Below are 24,126 nucleotides of genomic sequence, written 5' to 3'. Positions count from 1 at the left end.
ATATATGTATGTTTTATCAGTGTGCCCATTATGGTGGTTTGGTCTGTACCTGAGGAATTCACTTAACCCCTGAACAAAACAGTTGCTGCCCTACGTGGAGTTTATCTAAATAAGGGCAAAAGCGGTAAGCAGGTGCCTCTAAACACGGCATGTGAGCATCTGTGTAGGGGTGGGGGGAGCACAAACCATGTGCCAGGATGTGATGAGTAATGTGTACCCAACACAGTACCAGTCAGTGTCGTGTGCGCCTGCGCAGCTTCGCGAGCGCCTAGAAACCAGTAACTGAACCCCCACTCCCCACCCCCGCTCGAGACCTGTCGGTTCTGTTGTTGGGGAGCCGCCGTCTCAGACCTGAGCGTCCACTCGTGACACCCAGCGAACCCAGGCCTGGTAGGTAACCCCCATCCCTTCGCTTTCTCTACTCAGAGTTCGCAAGGAGCACAAAGATGGTCAGGTTACATGCCAGGATGCCCAGGGCAGCGCCCCTCTGCCATAGCCACACCCCTTTAGTTTACTAGGCCCCGTCTCCTTGGTCGGGGAAGGACTTAGTTACGCCCCTTTGGGTGGCGTCATCATCCACGTCCTACGTTTCTACGTGTCTCGCTCCTAAAAGCGGAAGTTACGCTAGGACTCAAGAACGAAGCAACAGACCCGAAAAGATAATAGGCGGCTTGAGGAAAAGGGGGCGGGCAGGCGGCATTGGAAGGCACCGGAAGTGGTCGTGTGGGGCAGGGGTGGGAGACAGTCTGGCCAGCCAGTTCATTTGGCTGCAGCTGGCCTCCCGGGGCAGGCGCATATTCGCTCTTCTCTGAAAGTCTGGCCCAGTCTCTCCGATTCGATCAACATGGATTTCAGGAAAATTCTCCTGATAGCTTCTAAAGGACAAGGAGTTAGCAACGTACCGGTAAGTAGCCGCTTTGACGCCTCTAGGATTCTCATCTTCCAAGTTCGGAATGTGTATTGATCGGTGGAACTTTCTCAGGCATCCGCCTCTCGGCTCCGAGAGAGGAAAGACCTGAACACCTTTATTTACTTTTCTTGGGCATGCACTTATAGGAACTCGGGGTGAAGAGGGGGTTGAGACGAGGCGGGAGCCTTCCAGGGAATGGGTTTTGCTAATTCATTTACCCCTGCAATAAGGACTTTGCGGTTTGGGTGTTTTAGAGTTGCGTGAGACCTGGTGAGTGGAGTCGTGCCTGGCACACAGTGGAATCGAGCGCTAGCAGTTTGTGGCTACGGTATAAAGTTCTGCCTAAGGATTGGGAGAAAGCATTGGGAGTTTAGGGGTTTTAGAGATATGGCCTGATATCTTTTTGGCTAATTTCCCGCCGATTTTTGTATTGAACATTTGGTGATTTCCCGAACAAGTTCCCTGATTTTTAGCCTCACCCACTTAACAAACAAGGTGATTAAATTATCGTCTCCCAAGGATCACTTTTTGTATTGGGAAGAGATATTGAGCGAATTCCACGAAATCTTTGGCTAACAGCATGGGTGAGTTACTTGTGGCCTTCTAGATTTGTCTTTGTTTCAAATCTAGGTCCCATTTGTCCAGAAATGTTTGCCAATTCGCTACTATTCGCAGAGGTTTTGTAAGACTTTTAAAATCGAAATGCTGAAGTGATGGAGAGTGCCTGGTTTGCGGAGTTGTAGCTGTTTTGCATAAACCAGTCATTTCTGGATCCTCAGATGGTACCCACAGGACAGCTGTAAACCGATAAATTGCATTGTGATACCTGCGGTTTGAGCACTGAGATGTAGAACTCAGCTCTCTGTTAAAATCGATTCAGCTGCAATTTATTGCGTTCTCACTGTAGTCTGCATTTCCTAGAATTTTGTATATTACAACGTTATTTTCTCTCCTGAGCTTTTCTTGTATGATACCGGCCCATACTTTTACCCTTTTGAAAACATTGATCTGAAGATAGTAAAATAACTAGTAAATAAAACTGATACAGATTTATTATCTGTCTAGCCATCTCCATCCCAAGTACTCTTAATCATTCCCTTAAGCCATGAGTCATAAGCTGTGCAGGTTGAAGTGCTGGGCTTAAAGGCCTTTGAAACCTTGGAACAACAGAATTATTCCTGCATCTGTACATTTTCTAGACAAGACAATTATTGAACCTGGTAATATTGGACCTTTGCATTAGGTCCATTCTAGATCTTCCTGAATTTCAGTGGAGGTCAAAAATAGATAATACTAACTTTGATGCCCAGGAATATTCTGTGGAACAATTAAAGAGTTGGTCATTTCTTGTTCCAAAAATCAAAAGCTTCAATATCTTCTAGGAAAAGAAGATATTCCTAGAGCAGAAGCAGATTTCAAAATATTTGTATATTTCAGAATATATACATTATCTATTGATCTGTCTATGATTGGAATAAGAAAGATTAAAAACAGAAAGGAAAACTCGTAAATGGTGAGGTCATTTAAAATTTAATAGATGACCAATTAAAAATTAAAAACTAAAAATTATTAAAAATTTTACTAGATGAATAGAGGCATACATGTTATGAAAGCATGCTTTCCCCCACCCAAATATAAAAAAGCTAGTAAGCCTAGAAGTTGATTTAGTTACCATTATAACCTTTATCATTTTACATCACATGAAAGTACCTCACAAAAGAAACTGTTGAGGAACAGAACAAAACTTTAGTTAAATTTAATCCATGATCTTGCTTCAGCTTTATTCACTAATTATTCTAAGTTTTTTTCTTCATTAGCTCAAAGTCAAGCCTTTTAGAGCAGTGGTCCCCAACATTTTTTGGGCCACAGACCAGTTTAATGTCAGAAAATATTTTCACGGACCCGCCTTTAGGGTGGGATGGATAAATGCACAAAATAAAATTATGTGACCAGCGTAAAAACTGTGGTATTTTTAAATATTATTGTCGAATTTACGAAACAGGCATCAAGAATGAGTCTTAGACGGATGTAACAGAGGGAATCTGGTCATTTTTTTAAAATAAAACATCGTTTAGACTTAGATATAAATAAAACAAATAAAGTCAACTGGAGAGACCCATTCTTAAAGATAGATAGATATATATAGGACTCTTGTAAAAAGTATTTTAATGTTGACACATATCAATATGCCCACCCCTAACATTAATATTTTGCCATATTCATATTTTTTAAAAGAAATAAAACCTAATTGGTATGACTGGAGAGTCTCCCGCATCCTGTTTCCTGTTTTTTGAATTATAACATATGACATAGTATAACACAAATTCTTACAAAATAAGTGTCCTTATAAATCACCACCCAAATCAAGAAATAACACTTCAAGCCACATACACACACCGTGCTTGGCATAAACTTCATTGATTGGTGTTCTGAGAACCACAGTCTGCAGTAACTGGCAGTGATAGTGGCATCTTTCTCTAGTGCATGGTTCATTTTTCCATTTTAGTCATCTTCCCCACCTCCGTTTTTATCCTGAAACACCTGTACAGCCACTTTGAACTCTTTGCAGGGCTTTATTTTTAAGAGATGTCTTGTATCTAGCTTGAGAAGCAATGAACATTTCCCTAATGGGACATCTTTCTTTTTTCTGTTCTTTTTTTTTTTATAAGAAGTAGTTATTTCTGTAATGTTTTAGTTAAAACAAAGAAAGCATTGCATCATGCCTAGGAATGTTAAGCACACTGTATTTCCCAGTGGAAAACTAAGTACAGAGTAACCAGCTGATCAAGGTGATGTAACCAGTCATTGTCATTAGCTCTGTTTATATGTATATTTAAAGGAGAAAAGATAATTTTGGTAACCTTGTACTTAAGCTTTTTTTCCCTGCCTTCCTCGAGCAAAACAAAGCAGTTGTCACCCTGACTCGGTATCTCAGTTGGTTAGAGCGTCATCCTGATATGCCAAGGTTGCAGGTTCAATCCTTGGTCAGAGCACATACAAGAATCAACCAATGAATGCATAAATAAGTTGAACAGCAAAACAATCTCTCTCTCCTTCTCCATCCCCCCCCACCTTCCTCTCTCCCCCTCTATCTCCCTCCCTCCTTCTCTCCCTCCCTCTAAAATCAATAAATAAAATTTTAAATTTATTTAAAGAAGAAACAAAGCAGTTGTCTTGTTTTGATAGAATAGTAGAGCTTAGAATACTGATTCTTCTAGATTTCAAGTAGTTATAATTAATGGTTTGTAGTGCATAAGACAAGTTACACGGTCTTTCTCACAGTGAGACTAAAAATCATCCTAGACAATATGCCCTAGCTCTAATGTGACCCTCCAACCAAAAATTAAAGAGGAATCCTTCATGTGATCCCAGATACATAGGATTTGGGAGGCTATGGTCCCTTAAAGAGAAAGGGCCCCTTAATTTAAAATGAAGCCCAGGAACTTTAACTGGGATGGCAGTTACAGATGTCTTCAGGGGCCAGATAAATATTGTAAATTCTTCAAGTAGTCTGGATATAAAATGATAGGTGCCAGAGTACCATGTGTTCCAGAGAAACCTACCATTTATTACAGCAGTTACATTTTCTTTTAAAGAACAGTATGGGCTGACAAAAGTGTTTCTACGGGCAATCACTTTGTAACCCTTGATCTATAACCGATTGTAACTGAATTCTTCCCCAGTCTCGGATCTGAAGATGACTTTTCCAGTGCCTAGTGCAACTTTGGATTTCTAGCCTAGATCAGTGTATCTTAACCAGTATTTTAGGGAGAGGGTCTTTTAGAAACTACTGCCCCCACAGAGATTCTGTTATTTCTCTTTACTCAATTACTTAGACAATCTCTTTCTCAATAATAGCAATAAATATAGTGTTTACTCTGTGCCAGGCACTGTTCTAAGCACTTTGTATACATATTAATTAATTTAATCACTGGTCCTGACCACTTGGCTCAGTGGTAGAGTGTGGGCCAGCGTGTGGGTGTCCCAGGTTCGATTTCTGGTCAGGGCACATAGGAGAAGCACCCATCTGCTTTTCTCACCCCTCCCCCTCTCATCTCTCTCTCTCTCTCTCTCTCTCTGTCTCTGTCTCTCTCTCTCTCTTTCTCTTTCTTCTCTCTCTCTCTCTCTCTTTCTCTTTCTTCCCTCCCTCCCTCTCTCTGCCCCTCCCTCCCTCCCTCACCCCCTTCCCCTCCAGCCATGGATGGATTGGAGCCAACTGGCCCTGGGTCTTGAGGATGGCTCCATGGCCTCTGCCTCAGGCCTAAGAAGAGCTCAGTTGCTGAGCAACGGAGCAACACCTCAGAGCATTGGACCCTAGTGGGCTTGCTTTGCTTGGTGGATTCCAGTCTGCTCAGTGGATCCCATTTGGTTGGGGCACATGCAGGAGTCTGTCCCTCTGCCTTCCCTCCTCTTGCTGAATTAAAAAATAAAAATGTATCATTAAATAACCATATAAAGAAAGATGGGGAAACTGAGGCTGAGAGAGATGAAGAAATTTCCTCAGAGTCACTCTGCTAATAAGTGACAGGGCTAGTAATGGCAGAGCAGAGTCTGTGTTAAATGAGGAGAGTGTATTAGATATGTGGTGGTAAAGAAGCTTGTCCTTTATGCAAGCCTGAACCACTGGGCCCATCCAGCACCCTATCCCCAACTCTAAGCTAATATGTAGCCTTTAGCAGTAACCCTCTTGGTTTTATTTATGACACTTCTCAATGTAAAGTCTGATGGGAAAGATATTTAAAGGCCAAATCAACAGCATTGAAACTGGTGGATAGAGAAATTTTTGGCCTGTTAGGAAGAATGCCAGTGTGGTTAACAGAAATAAAGTCTGAGGGTGAGGGAAGGTAAGAGAAAGTTCAGTGGTAGACCTGTTTGAGGTAATGGCACTGTCCAAGAAGCAAGTGGGAATTAGGGAATGCTGTTAAGATCAAGGTTAGAGCTAGAGATGAAAGTGTTAAAATTAAGTTAGAAGTGAGGCATGTTATAGTGGGAACACTTTGCACCTGCATCAGACCTAGATTCTAATTCTGAGTCTGACTGCTACAAACTGGAAATACATAGTTGTTCTTCCTGTGGCATTCCTAAATAGAGGTTGGTCTAGAGCAGGGGTAGTCAATCTTTTTATACCTACCGCCCACTTTTGTATCTCTGTTAGTAGTAAAATTTTCTAACAGCTCACTGGTTCCATAGTAATGGTGATTTATAAAGTAGGGAAGTAACTTTACTTTATAAAATTTATAAAGCAGAGTTACAGCAGGTTAAAGCATATAATAATTACTTACCAAGTACTTTATGTCGGATTTTCGCTAAGTTTGGCAGAATAAATCTTTATAAAACAACTTACTATAGTTAAATCTATCTTTTTATTTATACTTTGGTTGCTCCGCTACCGCCCACCATGAAAGCTGGAACGCCCCCTAGTGGGCGGTAGGGACCAGGTTGACTACCACTGGTCTAGAGGCTCTGAAGTACCTGTCTGATGATGCATTTTGTAATCAGGTATATTATAAACCTAGTAATAGTAAAATTTACATTTAATGCAATAGCAATTCTGAATAGCAAGCTTTTGGGTTATTTTTACCCTCTTCTACCCAGCTAAGCAAGCTGATATAAACCATTGGTTTTCCAAGCCTGCATTCATTCCATGACTGTGATGTTTTGAGATTTTAGAAATTATCTTTTGAGTAAAGAACAGCTTCAAGCCGTGATTGACTATTAATTCCAACATAACATATTTGGTGAACACATATTTCCAGACTGAAAGTTGTTTACTTTCTTAATATTACCGTGATGATACAGGTTCAGTGCAAGGAACACATGTTTTAAAGTGGCTTAATGTCTTCTAGGTCTTTTGGCTTTAGAATTATAAATCTTGGCAAAGTCACTGATACTGTATTTAAATGGCATAAGCTTCACAGTTGTGGATCATTCATTGGGGTCCAGCAGAATGACTGAGTTGGGTAACAGTATAATAAAATGGATATACTTAGGGTGAAAGAAACTCTTGTCCAGCTGCTTTTCATGAAGCTGAAACAATGAAGCAGCCTGGTGCCTTGAATCAGATTCATAATTGGTGGGTGCATCTTGATGTGCTGCTGCTAGAGCTAAATGTGACCATCTGATGCAGGGAAAGTGCCAGATAGTTCTGCCTTCTAAACAGGACGTAATGTAATCCCAGCCTGAGATTTTCTTCAACATTCTTATTGGGATATAATTCACATTCCATAAAACCTACTGATTTAATGTGTATAATTAATTGGGTTTTAGTATATTCACAGGGTTGTGCAACCATCACCAATATCTGATTCCAGCACATTTTCATCATCTGCAGAAATAATCCCTTCTCTTTTAGCAGTCATTTCCCATTTCCCACCCTTCCCCTTCTCTCAGTCCTGGTAACCACAAATCTACTTTCTGTCTCTATGGGTTTGCCAATTCTGGACATTTCATATAAAGTCATATATCCAGTGTAGCATTACATAGTGAAAGGTATCATAAAATAAGGTAAAATATATATGCCATAAATAAATGGTTATATAGATGGTGATTTATATAAGATTAAAATTTTTTTTAAATTTATTGATTTTAGAGAGAGAGAGAAATATCAACTTGTTGTTCCACTTACTTATGCATTCATTGGTTGATTCTTGTATGTGCTCTGACCAGGGATCGAAACTGCAACTTTGGCATTTAGGGACAATGCTCTAACCAACTTTGCTACCTGGCCAGGGCTCATTTTAATTCTTACAGAGTAAAAACAGTATCCTAGAATTTTTAAAATGAGAATTATATAAGTAAATTTATTTATTTATTTATTTTTGTATTTTTCTGAAATTGGAAACGGGGAGGCAGTCAGACAGACTCCCGCACGCCCACCAGGGGGTGATGCTCTGCCCATCTGGGGCGCCGCTCTATTGCAACCAGAGCCATTCTAGCGCCTGAGGCAGAGGCCATAGAGCCATCCTCAGCGCCCGAGCCAACTTTGCTCCAATGGAGCCTTGGCTGCGGGAGGGGAAGAGAGAGACAGAGGAAGGAGAGGGGGAGGGGTGGAGAAGCAGATGGGCACTTCTCCTGTGTGCCCTGGCAGGGAATCGAACCCAGGACTCCTGCACGCCAGGCCGAAGCTCTACCACTGAGCCAACCGGCCAGGGCTTATATAAGTAAATTTAAATGGTTGTAAAATGATTATATTCTGTAGTTACTGATGACCTTCCTATTAATTTACATAAAGTGTGAAAGTTGTCTACTCAAAAACCTTTGAAAGAAAAAAGTGGAATTATACAATATGTGGCTGTGGTGGTCTGTTTTATGCTAGCTTTCGGCATTCTATTCTGAGTGAATCTGAGTTGCTGAACCCCCTCTTTATTTCTTCCTTGTGCTCTGCCTTTCCTGTGTTTATGTTCCTAATTTGTGTTTCCTAAAGTGCAGTACATATAGCTCTGGCTACAATGATTTTAGGTGATGCACAAATTCTTTTTATTCTAATGGTTATTTTTTAAATAGTTACGTATTTTACTCTGGCCAGATAGCTTCCTTCGATAGAGCATCGTCCTGAGCTCAGAGGTCGCCAGTTGGGTCTCCAGTCAGGACATATACAGGAACAGATCTATATCCCTCCCTCTGTCCTCCCCTCTCCTCCCCTCTTCTCCCCCCCTTCCCCTCTCTCCCTCTCTCCTCTCCTCCTCTCTCTCTCTTCCCCTCTATCCCTCTCTCCTCCCCTCTCCCCCCTCCTCTTCCCCTCTCTCCTCCCTACCCTCTCCCCTCTCTTTCCTCCCCCTCTCCTTTCTCCTTGTCCCTCCCTCCCTCCCCCTCTTCTCTCTCCTCTCTCTAAAAATCAATAAAAATAAATAAATAGTCATATATTTTGGTATGATTTGGGAAAATATTAACGGGCCTTCTAAGCCAGTCATTTCATAGATATTACTTGAGGGCAAAGCTGTAATATAGGAAGTCATGGTGTTGGGTCTACATATTTTCTTTAAATTAATAAGGAATAATGCAGGTGGTATACTTGAAGGAGAAAAATCATGAAAGTGGTATGCAAGTGACTGAAGCATGGTAAACACTGTGTTAAACTGTGCCCATTGACATGGTTGTTTTCCCTTTGGATGCCTGTATTCAGTCAAGTGTAACTTTTCTATCAGTCATAATCCCATTACCTATTTCTTCAAGTCCCGAGTTGGAAAGAAAGATGTCTATCTTGAAATCAAGTTAGGTACTGGTCATTGCTGTAATTTCTAGATAACAAACCAATCCTATTTTAAATAGTTAACACTAACGTGTATATTGGCATTTTTTCCATGGGAAACACTGCATAAGCTTTGATTTGGCAGGTGAATCTGTCCTCCAGGGACAGGGAAGTCTTAAGTCCTGGCAAGAAAAATGCACCGTTCCTCTTCTTGAGGTGGAGTGTGTGCACCTTTGCTTATGAATTGTGTATGCTATGTGTAACTTGATTCCTATTCATGGTGGCCCTTCCATTATGAAAATGAGCTTCTTATCTATGTTTGAGGTCCTTGAAAACCAGGACAATTTTATATACCTAGTTAGGAAGCAGTATGCTCATTTTCTCCTTTAAGTATTGGACCCTGGTCCCTATGGAAAGGTTCTACAACTAAGTTTACAGCGATATGAATTTTTTTTAGGATCTCATTATGACTTGGTCAGGGAGACTAGGAAAGCATCTGGATACTCTGTTGGGATTTCTGTCAGGGATGTGTCAGTTCTCTGCATTATCATGCGGGATTTTCAGGTTGGATTAGGGCCTGCTTCCTGGTCCAGTTGCTTTGTTGGTAGACTGATTTAGCTGGAACTTCCAGCCTTTTTCAAGATGCCTTATATTTGGCAGGCATATAATAAGGCATGGAATCTTTGGCTTCCTCCAGGAATTTCGTACATTTTAAGAATCAAGTTTTTGGTTCCCACGTAGCTGAATTTCTTCTCAGAGATTGGTTTCTTTTTTACCTAGCACAACAGGTTCAGTGGGTATGAATGTCATCTTCCTAGTAAGACAGAGGGAGAGCACTTTCAAAGTCTTATTTCCTAGCCCATAAATTTAATGTGAGGTGGTCCTAGAGATGAATCAGCTCAGTCTGTTATTAGCTGTTTATCATACTTCTGTAATATAATTACTTATAAAATGGAAATGTTTTTCTTTTCATAGTTCAAATTAACAATATTTTAGTGTTAGTCATTTCCCGATGCACTTACATAAAAAGGGAAGCCCAGAGAAATACCATCTGTGCCAGGATAATGTTAGCACTTTTGGGTGGTAAGAGTAAAATCTCAGTGTTTCATATATAGTAAGCAAAAAACCTGTAGCCATGAATCCCTACTAGAACCTCAGCTGGAGTAGGTACTCAGGAAAGAACACAGTTGTGAGTAGTAGTTTTCTCTGCTTAATTCTGAAAAAGGCTTAGGCCCTGGCTGGTAGGCTCAGTGGATAGAGCATTGGCCTGGCATGTGGAAGTCCCGAGTTTGATTCCTGGTCAGGGCACACAGGAGAAGCAACCATCTGTTTCTCTTTGCCTCCCCCTTCTCTCTTTCTTTCTCTCTCACAACCAGTTGCTCGATTGGTTTGAGCCACGGCCTGGGCACTGAGGATAGCTTGGTTGGTCCAACCGGTGGCCTCAGGCACTAAAAATAGCTTGGTTGATTTGAGCATCAGCCTTTTGGTGGGGGTTGCAGGTGGATCCTGATTGGGGTGCATGCAGGAGCCTGTCTCTCAATCTCTTCTCCTCTTACTTTGAAAGAAAAAAAAATCTGAAGAAGGCTGATTTTTTTAAATCAGAATTTTAAAACAATCTGTTCTAAGTGGTGACTTTTTTTTCTACGTCCCCCAGTCCAGGTACCTTTCTGGGATAATAGTCTGAAAATAGTGTTTCTCTGAAATTTTCATTTATTCATTATTTGGTATGTTAGAAATTCTGCACATAAAAATAATCATATTTAGTCTGAAATTTTATGGCTAAGCTTTAGTGTGGGTTATGTGAGCTCTCATTATTCAGAGTAGGATTTTCTTCAACATTTAAACTTCTCTATTGCCTGGCACACCATAGCTTACTCCTAATAGACAATATATTTTAAAGTTGAATTGCTTATAACTTTTGCTCCTTTTTGTTTGTTTTGTTTTGTTTTGTTTTAGAAAAGGTATAGTTTGGCAGTGGGTCCTCCCAAAAAAGACCCAAAAGTTAAGGGTGTCCAATCAGCAGCTGTACAAGCTTTTCTCAGAAGAAAAGAGGAGGAGCTCAGGAAAAAAGGTACAATTTTCTATAGCCTTATTCTTAATTTTAAAGTCTTCCACCTTAAAAAACTAGCTTGTCTTTAACCAGTGGATGTTTGTAATAACATAACAGGCTAAGATTTGTTGCATATGTGTATGAGTCAACTGTATTTATAGCATTACATATCTCCATATATTGGTCATTTGCATGGATGTTCTATTTTATTCCCTCTTAAATAAAACCTTTTAGGGATAGTGACTATATCTTCTAATTGGCCATAGTAAAGTCTCCAATAAGAACTCCATTCTTGCCTGACCAGGCAGTGGTGCAGTGGATAGAGTGTCTGACTGGGACGCGGAGGTCCCAGGTTTGAAACCCCAACATCGCCGGCTTGAGTGCAGGTTCATCCAGCTTGAGTGTGGGATCATAGACATGACCCCATGGTTGCTGGCTTAAAGCCCAAGGTCTCTGGCTTGAGCAAGGGGGTCACTCTGCTTTGCTGTAGCCCCCCAGTCAGTGCACATATGAGAAAGAATCAGTAAACAATGAAGGAGCCGCAACGAAGAATTGATGCTTCTCATCTCTTTCCCTTCCTGCCTGCCTGTCCCTATTGGTCCCTCTGTCTATCTCTCTCTGTCTCTGTCATTAAAAAAAAAGAAAAGAACTCCATTCTTTGACCTTGGTTCTGAATCTGCTTCTAACCTATTTTGTATTTGTTTTATTATCATTATTAAAATGCTGTCTAGAAGATCAAAATAGAGGCAATTTTTGAAAACTGATAAACTAAAAAAGTTCTATATTCCCCATTTAAAGACGGACACTTATTCAAAAAAATTTGGGGTCTAAAAACCGGATGCATCTTATACAGTGATTGTAGTTTTTCTTACATTTCCCGCTTTTTTGAGCTTGTTTTTGTGCTCATTGTTGAAAACAGTGATGCATCATCAGACACTGATGAGAACAAGCTAATGGATGGGAGTTTAGACAGTGATGAGGAGTTGTATGAATTTTATGATGAATAAAACTTAAGTTTAATAACTTTATGTAAGGCCTTGGCTGGTCAGCCTGGCGTGTGGAAGTCCCGGGTTTGATTCCTGGCTAGGGCACCCAGGAGAAGTGCCCATCTGCTTCTCTACCCTTCCCCCTCTCCTTCCTCTCTGTCTCTCTCTTCCCCTCCTGCAGCCAAGGCTCCATTGGAGCAAATTTGGCCCTGGTGCTGAGGCTGGCTCTATGGCCTCCACCTCAGGTGCTAGAATGGCTTCAGTTGCAGAGGAGCAACACCCCAGAGGGGCTGAGCATCACCCCTAGTGGGCTTGCTGGGTGGATCCCGGTAAGGCACATGCAGGAGTCTGTGTGACTGCCCCCCCTTGCTTCTTTCTCACTTTGGAAAAATACAAAAAAAAAAAAAAAAAAAAAAAGTTAAAAAATAAATAAATAACTTTATGTAATATCCCCCCCCATTTCAGTCCCCCAAATTAAGGTGTGTCTTATACATGAGGAAATACGGACTAAAAAGTAATTTTACTTAGATGACAAGGAAACTGATTCAGTAAATATAAGTATTCATTGATTCATAATAACAACTGCTAAGTGGGTCTCATGTTCCCTTAACTTGGTATGTGTATTTGGTATGAACTATTTTCTACATTTAAAGCCAAAAGATGGCCCTGGCTGGTTGGCTCAGCGGTAGAGCATCAGCCTGGCGTGCGGGGGACCCGGGTTCGATTCCCGGCCAGGGCACACAGGAGAAGCGCCCATTTGCTTCTCCACCCCTCCCTCCTTCCTCTCTGTCTCTCTCTTCCCCTCCCGCAGCCAAGGCTCCATTGGAGCAAAGATGGCCCGGGCGCTGGGGATGGCTCCTTGGCCTCTGCCCCAGGTGCTAGAGTGGCTCTGGTCGCTGCAGAGTGATGCCCCTGGTGGGCGTGCCGGGTGGATCCCGGTCCGGCACATGCGGGAGTCTGTCTGTCTCTCCCTGTTTCCAGCTTCAGAAAAATACAAAAAAAAGCCAAAAGACAAGCCGTGGCTGGTAGACTCAGAGGTAGAGTGTTGATCCGGCATGTGGAAGTCCCGGGTTTGGTTTCCAGTCCGGCACACAGGAGAAGCGCCCATCTGCTTCCCCACCCTTCCCCCTCTCCTTTCTTTCTATCTCTTTCTTCCCCTCCTGCTGCCAAGACTCCATTGGAGCAAAGTTGGCCCAGGCACTGAGGATGGCTCTATTGCCTCTGCCTCAGGCGCTAGAATGGCTCTGATTGCAATAGAGCAACGCCCCAGATGGGCAGAGCATTGCCCCCTGGTGGGCATGCCAGATGGATCCCGGTCAGGTACATGCGGGAGTCTGTCTGACTGCCTCTCCGCTTCTAACTTCAGAAAAATACAAAAAAACAAAACAAAACAAAAAAATCCAAGTCTCTCACTTGCTTAGGTATATAGGAAAAGAAAAACCCATATGTGACCCACTCATTATGTTAAGATGTCTCAATTGATACTTATTAAAATGAGTTCCTCATTTGATTCCTAAATGGTCTTCAAACTATTGTTTCAAACTACATTTACTTGTGTTTTGGCCTGGTTTCAGATGAACACACTGTTATCTTCAGACCTGGAAATAAGTTCTTTTTGTCTCTTTTAGCCTTGGAAGAGAAAAGGAGAAAAGAAGAACTAGTGAAAAAGCGAATCGAGCTCAAACATGACAAGAAAGCAAGAGCTATGGCCAAGAGGACAAAGGATAATTTCCATGGTTACAATGGGATTCCTATTGAGGAAAAGTCAAAGAAGAAACAGGGAATGGAAAGCTGCACTAGTCAGGGAAGAGACCAAGAATGTGAGATGGAAGAGGATGAATTCTTAGAATACACTCAAGCAGCATCGGAGCAGGAGTATGAGGAAGAGCAAGAACCTCCCAAAGTTGAAAGCAAACCAAAGGTCCCCCTTAAAAGTGCCCCACCACTCATGAATTTCACTGATCTTCTCAGGCTGGCTGAGAAGAAGCAGTATGAACCAGTGGAAATCAAGGTAGTGAAGAAAGTAGAAGAGCGGCCTATGACTGCACAAGAACTTAAGGAACGAGAATTTCTTGAACGAAGTCGTAGGAAAAGGAAACTTGAGGAAGATGCAAGGCCACCTCCAAACAAAAAGGCATCCTCTCAGAAAGAAAGTATGGGAACAAAACTTAGCAAAGGCTCTGGGGACAAGCATCCTTTTTCCAAGGGTACCCACCTTCCTCATGCTGAGAAGAAATCCAGACCCAGCACAGCTACTGAAAAACACTTAGGTTTGTCCTCATCCATATCCATGACAGGAGAGAGGAGCAAAGGAGGATCTGGTCATTGCTTCCAGCCTTCACTTCGTGACGACCATGACAGACCTGTTTTCAATGGGGCTGGAAAGACCCATTCGAGCATCTCTTCACCAAGCATCCCAAAGACTTCTGCTAAAGGGACTCAGAAATCTGTTACTGAGCACAAAGCCAAAAAATCTCCTCTCCATCCTAGCCATTCCAGGCCTGGGTCCACGGTCGCTCCACATCACAAGGCTAAGAGTCCAGGTGTTAGGCAGCCAAGCAGCAGCTCCAGCTCAGCCCCTGGGCGGCCCAGCACAGGGACTGTGCATCCTACAGTTAGTTCTGGCCCTGTACCCAGGCACCAGAGTGGCAGCTCCAGCTCAAGACCTGAGCAATCAGTCAGTGGAACCAAAAGGCCAGTCAGTGACTTAAATCCTTCTGGACGGACAGTCAGCAGTACAAGTGGCCCTGGACGACCCATCAGTGGCTCAGGTGGTTCTGGGAGATCAGTGGGCAGCTCTGGTGCCCCTGGGCGGCCTGTGAACAGTCCACGTGACCTTCGACGACCAGTGAGTGGCTCAGAGCCCCCTGGGCGGTCAGGCAGTGGCCCAGGTCGATCAGTAAGTAGCTCAGTTCCAGCTGGACGGACTGTTAGTAGTTCAGGCCCTGGAAGACCGACGAGCAGCTTGGGACCTGGGCGAATGGTTGGTAGCTCAGGTGCCCCACTGAAGCCCAAGTGCACTGTTGTCTCAGAAACAATTTCTTCCAAGAATATCATTAGCCGGCCCATCAATGGACAAATGAATGGAATGAAGCCCTCCTTATCTGGCTACAGATCTGCCCAAGGTAAAATTGTACTTCACCCTGAAAGTATGTACATATTTATACTAGGAAATTGGAACACGTGCTTTGTTTTATATAACCAGTTATATGTTCCTTTTGATAGAATCCTGTTTTGTCTGTCGTCTGCCTGAGAGTTCCTTTAGTGATCATGGCTTGGAAAAGTCTTTACAAGGAGACTCTCTAGGGCCCTCTGTGTTTATCCCTGTAATGTCTCTATGTTTAATAAACCTAGCTGTGTGATTTGTAACACAGAGTGAGTGTATATGCCTTATGTGGTCCAATAAATGAATTCACCTTTTCATGAGGACTAAAGAGACCTGTCTTGAAGGATTGAAGTATATTTGTAAGCTTGAAACTTTTTGGTGCTTATTTATTCATCAGATATTTGTTAAGTACCAGTGTGTGCCAGGAACTGTTTTAGACTGCCCTTGTGATCCTGCTCCTTATAGTGGGCCACAATAAGCTCCTACGTACTAATCCTTTAGGAATCTACTGACGTAAGGTATGGAATCATTGGTGGCACCTTCTTGCTGATATTAATATGCATTTGTTAAAGCACTTGGTAGGCACCATGGAGAATATAAAAAGAAAAAATTCCCATGCCTGCTTTTAACTTTCTAATTTATTAAGAATGTTGGTTCTCAACCAAGGATGATTTTGATCTCCAGTGAACATTTGGTAATGCCTGGAGACATTTTGGATTGACACAATGTCAGTCAAAGGGGCAAGGGGATGTTACTAGCTAGCATCCACTAGATAAAGGGCAGGAATGCTGCTATTCTACATTGCACTGGACAGCCTCCTCTTAGCAAAGAATTATCTGACCCAAAATGTCAGTAATGTCAAAGTTGAGAAGAAGCTCTGAGCTAATGAGACAAGCCATGCATATTAAAAACTTTAGAAGAACAAAAGGAACATCTGTAATCAAGGATTAAAAAGCAGTTTTTGCCAGATGCTGGTCTAGTGATCAATGCCAGTCTTGTAAAAACTTCAATCAGTCTTTGGGGAATATGACAAAAATAAGGATAATGTAGTGCTTTATTCCTAAAGTCAGACTTGACTCTGTTTGAACAATTATCCATAATTCTGAGAATCCTTCCTCCTTTGTTGTACTTTTTAAAAATTTAGTAAAATTATGGTGCTAATAGATGGTAGGTTGTTACCTTTGGTGTCTTTTCTTTGCAAAATTAAAAGTTAGTGACCCAATAGCTATTTGGGTTATTTATTTTTGTTTTGCGAGAGAGACAGAGAAAGGAAAGGAGAGAGATGAAAAGCATCAACTCGTATTTGCCGCACCTTAGTTACTCATTGATTGCTTTCTCATACGTGCCTTGATGGTGGGGGGCGCTCCAGTTGAGCCAGTGACCCTTTGCCCAAGCCAGCAAACTTGACCTTTAAGCCAACAACCATGAGTCATGTCTGATCCCATGCTCAAGCTAGCTACCCTTTGCTCAGACTAATAATGTTGGGGTTTTGAACCTGGGTCCTCAGCATCCCAGATCGACACTCTATCCACTGCACCACCACCTGGTCAGGTGATCCTATAGCTATTTGTAATGTATTTTTTTTAATGTGAAAGAATCCAGAAGAGGAACTACCATGTTTCCCTGAAAATAAGACAGTGGCCCTGGCCACTTGGCTCAGTGGTAGAGCGTCAGCCTGGCGTGCAGGAGTCCCGGGTTCAATTCCCGGCCAGGGCACATAGGAGAAATGCCCATCTGCTTCTCCACACCCCCCCCTTCTTCCTCTCTGCTTCCTCTCTCTCTCTTCCCCTTCCGCAGCCGAGGCTCCATTTGAGCAAAAGATGGCCCGGGCGCTGGGGATGGCTCCTTGGCCTCTGCCCCAGGCGCTAGAGTGGCTCTGGTCGTGACAGAGCGACGCCCCGGATGGGCAGAGCATTGCCCCCTGGTGGGCGTGCCGGGTGGATCCTGGTCGGGCGCATGCGGGAGTCTGTCTGACTGCCTCCCCGTTTCCAGCTTCAGAAAAATACAAAAAAAAAAAAAAAAAAAAAAAGAAAGAAAATAAGACAGTGTTTTATATTAATTTTTGTTCCTAAAGATGCGCTAGGTCTTATTTTCAGGGGATGTCGTATTTTCCCATGAACAAGAATTTACATTTATTGTTGAACAAAAAATCAACATTTATTAATGTACTGTAGTTATATCATCACAGACATCAGCATAACCAGCCAAACTCTGAACTCCATCAAGAATTTTTTGTAACTCTTATTTTCATGTACAACAACAATCTACCCTGTTTCCCCCAAAATAAGACAGTGTTTTATATTAATTTTTGCTCCTAAGAAGCGCTAGGTCTTATTTTCAGGGGAGGCCTTATATTTCTAAGCTTGAAAAAAATTGCACTATGTCTTATTTTTGGGGAAACAGGGTACTAAGCTAGAAAATGTAACAGATACTTTTAGTAAGCCCTGGGATATACAGACATTCTATATCAGGAGTCCTCAAACTACGGCCCGTGGGCCGCATGCGGTCCCCTGAGGCCATTTATCTGGCCCCTGCCACACTTCTGGAAGGGACACCTCTTTCATTGGTGGTCAGTGAGAGGAGCACAAGATGCATCTGCATCCTGTGCTCCTGGAGTACTGTATGTGGCGGTGCCACAAAACGTAGCGTCGCTCATGTACAGTACTACTTCTAGTGACACGGGTCGCACGTGTCACGGCTCCGGAAGCGCGTCATATTACTTGTTACAGCTAGCAGTGACAAATATGGAACCGGACATTGACCATCTCATTAGCCAAAAGCAGGCCCATAGTTCCCATTGAAATACTGGTCAGTTTGTTGATTTAAATTTACTTGTTCTTTATTTTAAATACTGTATTCCCGTTTTGTTTTCTTACTTTAAAATAAGATATGTGCAGTGTGCATAGGGATTTGTTCATAGTTTTTTTTTTATAGTCCGGCCCTCCAACAGTCTGAGGGACAGTGAACTGGCCCCCTGTGTAAAAAGTTTGGGGACCCCTGTTCTATACCTTGTGGATACCATGGAGCAGCAGGAATGATGTAGGAATGACTCCTTGCTGTGCAGTGGTTTGCTGTCTCTGGATTTTGAGAATACCATCTTAATGAATTCTTGAAATCTTAGTTTACATAGAACTTTATTGGGACTATTTTAAGTTCTAATGCTCTTATAAATAATGGCTTTTCTATCCTTAGGTCCACAAAGGTTTCCCTTCCCCAGTGGTTACAAAAAGCAGCGAGAATATGAAGAGGAAGAAGATGATGACTATGACTCTGAAATGGAAGATTTCATTGAAGATGAAGGAGAACCTCAGGAAGAAATATCCAAGCACATCCGAGAAATCTTTGGCTATGACCGAAAAAAGTAAGGCCAAAGAAGATTTAGATAAACTTTTTTTTTTTAATAACTCATGCTAAGCGGGAAAATAAAGATTAATAATGAGGCGTTGAATACAATTCTTAATTAGGAATCCTTGTGTGGTTTACATTTACTCCTTTGTCATTTACTATTTAAAAATTAACTCAGATGTGTGTAATTCCTTGCATGAGGGCCAAAAAATTATCCCTTTTAAAAGTTATCTTTATAAGATGTATAGTTAATATGAGTTAAGCAGCATCATGTAGTAGGCATAGATTGGGTTTGTAATCAGAAAGCCACTCACAGAGCATTGTGGAAAGCTGGTCTGATCTAACACCTGCTTTTCTTTGGTGAAAAAACTTTACTAGTCAAAAGCATGGTTCCTGAACAGCAGGATGGAACCAACAGCATTGATAGCCTCTGGGAACTTGTTAGAAATGCAGGCTCGCAGGCCCCACTTCAGATCTACTTAATCCAAGTTAGCTATATTAAGTTCCCAGGTGAGGTGCACAGTACAGTTTGAGAAGCAAACAGCCGAATTTAGTTTCTTTAGAAAATTGAATTTTTTTTTTTTAACAATTTTGTTTTCCTCTTTCCAGATACAAAGATGAAAGTGATTATGCCTTACGTTACATGGAGAGTAGTTGGAAAGAGCAGCAGAAGGAAGAAGCAAAGAGGTAAGCACAAAACTAAGCTCATTTGTATAGCTATGTCCTAAAGATCTCTCTTCTGTTTGCTACTTCAGTTGCACCATTGGGAGCAGGAGCTTTGGGCCACATAATTCTAAGTTTCTGTCTTGCTTACTTGTTGTAGGGCATTAGACAAATTCCTTAGCCTTTCTGAATCTTGTTTTCTTATTAGTACAGTGAGAATGCACTGTTTTTACTGATTGAGGTCTGGTGCAGATGAAGGGAATGTGGACAAGCTGCCTAGTGCAGTGCCTCCTCCATGTACGCACACGGTAACTGCAGAGGCCTCTTCAGCTCCCACTGGAGTATGTTGTTCATTCTCTGTCCTGATCCCTTCCACAGAAGACACGTCTCAGTCTTACTACCCTGTGCCACTGCTGGCTTCAGGGACCTGACGAGGGGTTATCAAATCCCTGTTTCATTCTTGTCTGGCTGCCTGATAGCAAACTAATGATAATGTCTTGAGTAGAGGTAACAAGTGATTACTTTGATTATAGCAATAACTAGTAGAATAATTCGCCTTAGTCTCAACCCAGAATATTAAACCTTTTTCTCTCTCTTGTCTTCCCACTTCCTGTAACTAGATGTCAAACTAAATGTTGGGAAGGGACAAGTAGAGACTATTTTATTTTTGTATAAATGTTTCTTGTTCTTTGTTTTTAAAAGCTATTGAGATAATTTTTATGTTATTACTTTAATGGGAATATTAAGGTGTTTTGTGTTGAGGTTGTATGTAAGGTCTTTTTTCCACTATAATTTGAGTCAGTGGCAGTCTCTTGTTAAAAATACTTCGGCTGTTGTTTTCAGTAGTGAAGGTTTGTGATATTTTGAGTGCATAATAAATTCCTTCTGAGCTCTCGGTTGAAATTTCATTCTTGCTTTTTTTTTTTTTTTTTTTTTTTACTGATTTTAGAGAGAGGAGAGAGAGACAGAGACAGGCAGAGGGTGGAGGAGTGGGAAGCATCAACTCATATTTAGTTCTCTTATGTGCCTTGACCGGGCAAACCCAGGGTTTCGAACCAGCAGCCTCAGCATTCCAGGTTGATGCTTTATCCACTGTGCCACCACAAGTCAGGCTCATTCCTGGCTTTTAAAGAAAGAAGTAATTTTGCATGTATTGACAGAAACCTTTTTTCCTTCTTTCTTTCTTTCTTTCTTTCTTTTTTTTACAGTTTAAGACTAGGTATGCAAGAGGACTTAGAGGAAATGAGACGTGAGGAAGAAGAAATGAAACGCCGAAAATCCAAGAAGCTGAAAAGGCATTAGCTGCTGCTATTTACTTTTGAAATCCTGGAGATACTCTGCTGCATGGAAGTCCTGCCTTCAGACTGAAGAAGCCCCTTGATCGTTTTAGATGATTACATTCGGGTCCTCAAGGAGCAGGAATGCATACTGTATATTCTGAGCATAAAGTATTTCCAGATACTTTCTAGGGTGAAATCTGTAATGCCCAGCGAGTGCTCTTAGGAAGTGAACTGTTCCCAGGTGCCAGCCTTGACCCTGACAAGCTATGCATTCTAATGTGGGGCACTCAACAGTCAGCCAATCTTCTGTTGTTTTAAAAAGGAAAAAAGATTGCCTCTTGACTTCCATAATTCTGCTGATGTGTGAGTAGAGCAATGGCCAGCTCCCAATCAAACTTATTTTGTCTTTTTATGAGGAACTTGGCCTTTCCATGAATGTTGCCAGCAATAAAGTGACCTGTCCTAACCAATATGTTTGGAATGAGAACTTGAAAATGTAGGTAGGTTTTATAATTACAAATGGATGTCATCTATGTGACTTTGAAGTGAAAACTAGAATAAATTATATTCTGTATTTCATGGATTGGATGCTAAGCATTCTTATTCATTAATTTAGGTGATTAGGCAATTACAATTTTCAAGTTAAAATACAAGTTATGCCATTTAGTATAAGGATATTCCAAGTTTTCTTTTCAGATTCATTGTAAAATAGTGTCACTGTGCTGATTTTTATCTAAAAATTCATTTTTGTATTGATGAAAAAATATTTTATTCAAACATTAGAGTTGGAAGAATAGTTTAAAAAATAAGCAAGAGACAAGTGAGACTCCCCTCCTTCCCAACCCCTCCCCCATTATAAAGATACTTTGTAATTCAAGGTGCCCTTGTGCCTCTTGATGTTAATGACTGCATTTTTATCTTGAAATTCTTTAGCAGTTAACGGCAAAAACCAAAAACTATATTCATGTGTATCAAGAGCACCACCTTCTCATTTTGACCATATTGCACTTTTTTTTCAAACTATGCACTGTGAAGAGATTTTTTCCCCCAGGTAAAAAAGAGGTTTCCTATTACTGGTGGTGTGCTGGGTGGAACTTTCTTCCATTCAAGTCCTATTTATAGACTTGCTATCTCGTAAGCCTCAGCCTCGAATCCAAACAATTCAATCAGGTTGACTTAAGTTCTGGCTGGAGAGAAGTCAAGTCTCAAGGAAAGTCAGCAACAGAAAATGAGATATGAGGATGCTAAGAGAGCATGTGTCCTTCATTCTAAATGTGGAAGCTTGGAGACACTGGGACATAAGCTTACAGAATAGTTCTACAATAAATATTGTGGCTACTTTAAGCCATTGGACGGTAGGGATTAAGTAGGAAAAGTTGTTCTACAACGAATCCTTCCTCTCCAGTATGTCCAAAACTTGTTTTTGTGTATTCCTTTTTATCCATAAAGCCTTCTTTACTCTTTAAGTTTGGGTATTATAGATGACCATTATTAGTCTTTCTTAATGGGTCGACCATGTGACCCAGTCCCCTAAGACTGACTCATTTTGAATTAAGTATCAGACTTTGAAAGTGCAAGAGTTTAATTTTGAAATTGAGTCCAATGAAAGCTATCTTCATCTCTAAGAATAACACCCTTTCTAATGCTCCACATAGACTGTTACACAGGTGGCAGAAAATCTAATTAACTGCCTCCCACCTGTCTCAAATGTCATCAGTGAAATTGACTTAAGGATGGTATGATGTTCCCTGTAATAAAAGAGGTTTGGAACATTATTTCCTTTGCTGTTACTTACATACTTTTGTTTCCCTCTTCAGAAGTTTTTTCCTTGGATATATTTTTCAATATTCAGACTCTTTGAAATCAGCAATTCCAATCAAGTGTTTTGTCAAAGCTGATTTTGGTGGTGTGAAGTTCACTAGCACTTTACTCAGTGATATTGTGCAGTTATTTGTACAGAAAGGCACCTTTGTGCTAGGTAAAAGTTCCAGAACTTGGTAAGAAGAGTCAGGTTGTGTCCTTATATGTCACTTCTGAGTGTGTTTCTTCTATAACATAGATGTTGATTTTACTATTCTTCAACATTAATAAAAGGGCACTCTGTACCTCATTTAAAGAAAAAGTTCTGAGTGTTTTACATTAATCTGGGCCTTGTTTCTAAATCCTGTCTTCCATTTTATTCTGAAATTCCTGACAACTCTTAGAAAAGCTCACAAACCTTTGAAGAAACTGGAATAGGCTCTTATTTTTATCAAGGTTTACAAATTAAATGTTTGATTTTTAATGTAGTTTGTTTTGATTTTCATATTTTATTCAGTATTTGAAGATGTGCCTTTTATTGGGTAATGTTAATTCACGAATGTAGAAATGTTATTTCAGGATTGTAATAATGTTACATGATTATAATTGTGGTACTCTCTAACAAATGATATGAAAGTAGTTTTCATAAAATTCATGCCTCTGATTGCACAGTCCCACTTGCTTTGGATGTTGCTATGTCAAAGCAAGGGGCCTCCTTTTAAGGCGGCTACTTTCAGAATTTGTCTTAGTATTTTCTCTAAGCTACAAATGCAGTTATGTCCATTTGGAGGCCAGGGTACCACGTCACACAGGCAGCCTTACCTGTGTGCCGTGAAAAGGTGTAAAGACTTAACAAAAAAGAAAGTCTATGGGAACTCGAAGTTTCATTTTTTAATGTAATCCCCAAGATTTTCTCCAAGAAATAAATTACTCTTTTGTATTTTGTAACTTAAAAGCAGCTCTTAGTACATTTCTGAGATACAGCAGGAGACCAAAACATGTTTGGAAAGAGAAGAAATATATGAAGAGAGACTGGTTGGTTTATTTTCAATGTGCTGAATATATTAGATTTTTATTTATTTTGTGAGTGGACGTGATGAAATAAATATTCAGGTGTTTAGTGTATGATTAAGAATGGGATATAGATTTCTTTGGAGTTATTAAATCCATCATGTCTTTTACATAATGGACAAATCAAGTTTAGAAATATTTACATAGACTAGCTTGTTAATCTGGTGCTGTTGACCTGCAAGAGAATCTACTTTTGCATATACAGGTGAAAGTTTTACAATTTATCTATAAAAAATATTGTAGGCATTAAAAATATTTTATTGATATTTTCCCTGGTTTGTACTTATTTACCAAAACTCATATTCCTTATTTCATCACCCTTGAACATTTTTCCAGCTAAAAGCCCGAGTAGACTCATCAGACTTCAGAGATGGGGTCCACTACCTTACAGGGGTCCATGCCTCTGTTCGTTCCCCTCCCTCATTCATGTCTGCTCAGACCCTACCACCGATACTCGTCTTCCCCACCAGCTTACCAAAGACACCCAAGTTAGGAGAACTGTTTGGAGTATACTCTGAAGGTGAGGGAAGAACTGGGTATATGCTTATCAGGAAAAGCAGGTTCTTATGCCCTGTCATAGAAAGGGCCTGAGATGGCTGAGAAGAGTCCTTAGGAATGTGTGTGAGACAAGTGGGCCATGTACCCAGAAAAATGCAGGCACTTAATGAAATGTGTTGAGACTAGGTCATAAGAAGTACAAGAAATTCTGGTATCCTAGATTGAAATA

At 41.0% G+C, this 24,126-nt stretch overlaps 1 protein-coding gene across 1 annotated transcript; it reads left to right on the top strand.

The window, feature by feature from the left end:
- Positions 1-631: 631 nt before the first annotated feature.
- Positions 632-23,665, top strand: SPTY2D1 (SPT2 chromatin protein domain containing 1). The gene is made up of 6 exons (XM_066251099.1): positions 632-904; positions 11,055-11,169; positions 13,763-15,259; positions 18,433-18,601; positions 19,195-19,272; positions 20,457-23,665. Exons 1-6 carry the CDS (start codon positions 845-847, stop codon positions 20,548-20,550), a joined length of 2,013 nt encoding a protein of 670 aa, XP_066107196.1. The 5' UTR covers positions 632-844; the 3' UTR covers positions 20,551-23,665.
- The last annotated feature ends 461 nt before the right edge of the window (positions 23,666-24,126 follow it).

The sequence above is a fragment of the Saccopteryx bilineata genome, chromosome 1 (assembly GCF_036850765.1).
Source record: "Saccopteryx bilineata isolate mSacBil1 chromosome 1, mSacBil1_pri_phased_curated, whole genome shotgun sequence".
In the NCBI taxonomy this organism is placed as follows: domain Eukaryota; kingdom Metazoa; phylum Chordata; class Mammalia; order Chiroptera; family Emballonuridae; genus Saccopteryx; species Saccopteryx bilineata.
This window is presented reverse-complemented; position numbering and strand designations above follow the sequence as displayed.

Coding starts and splice junctions, on each gene's coding strand:
- SPTY2D1 (XM_066251099.1), top strand. CDS start 845: ATGGATTTCAGGAAAATTCTCCTGATAGCTTCTAAAGGACAAGGAGTT. Junction 11,170..13,762: donor GGAGGAGCTCAGGAAAAAAG/GTACAATTTTCT, acceptor TGTCTCTTTTAG/CCTTGGAAGAGAAAAGGAGA. Junction 19,273..20,456: donor CAGAAGGAAGAAGCAAAGAG/GTAAGCACAAAA, acceptor TTTTTTTTACAG/TTTAAGACTAGGTATGCAAG.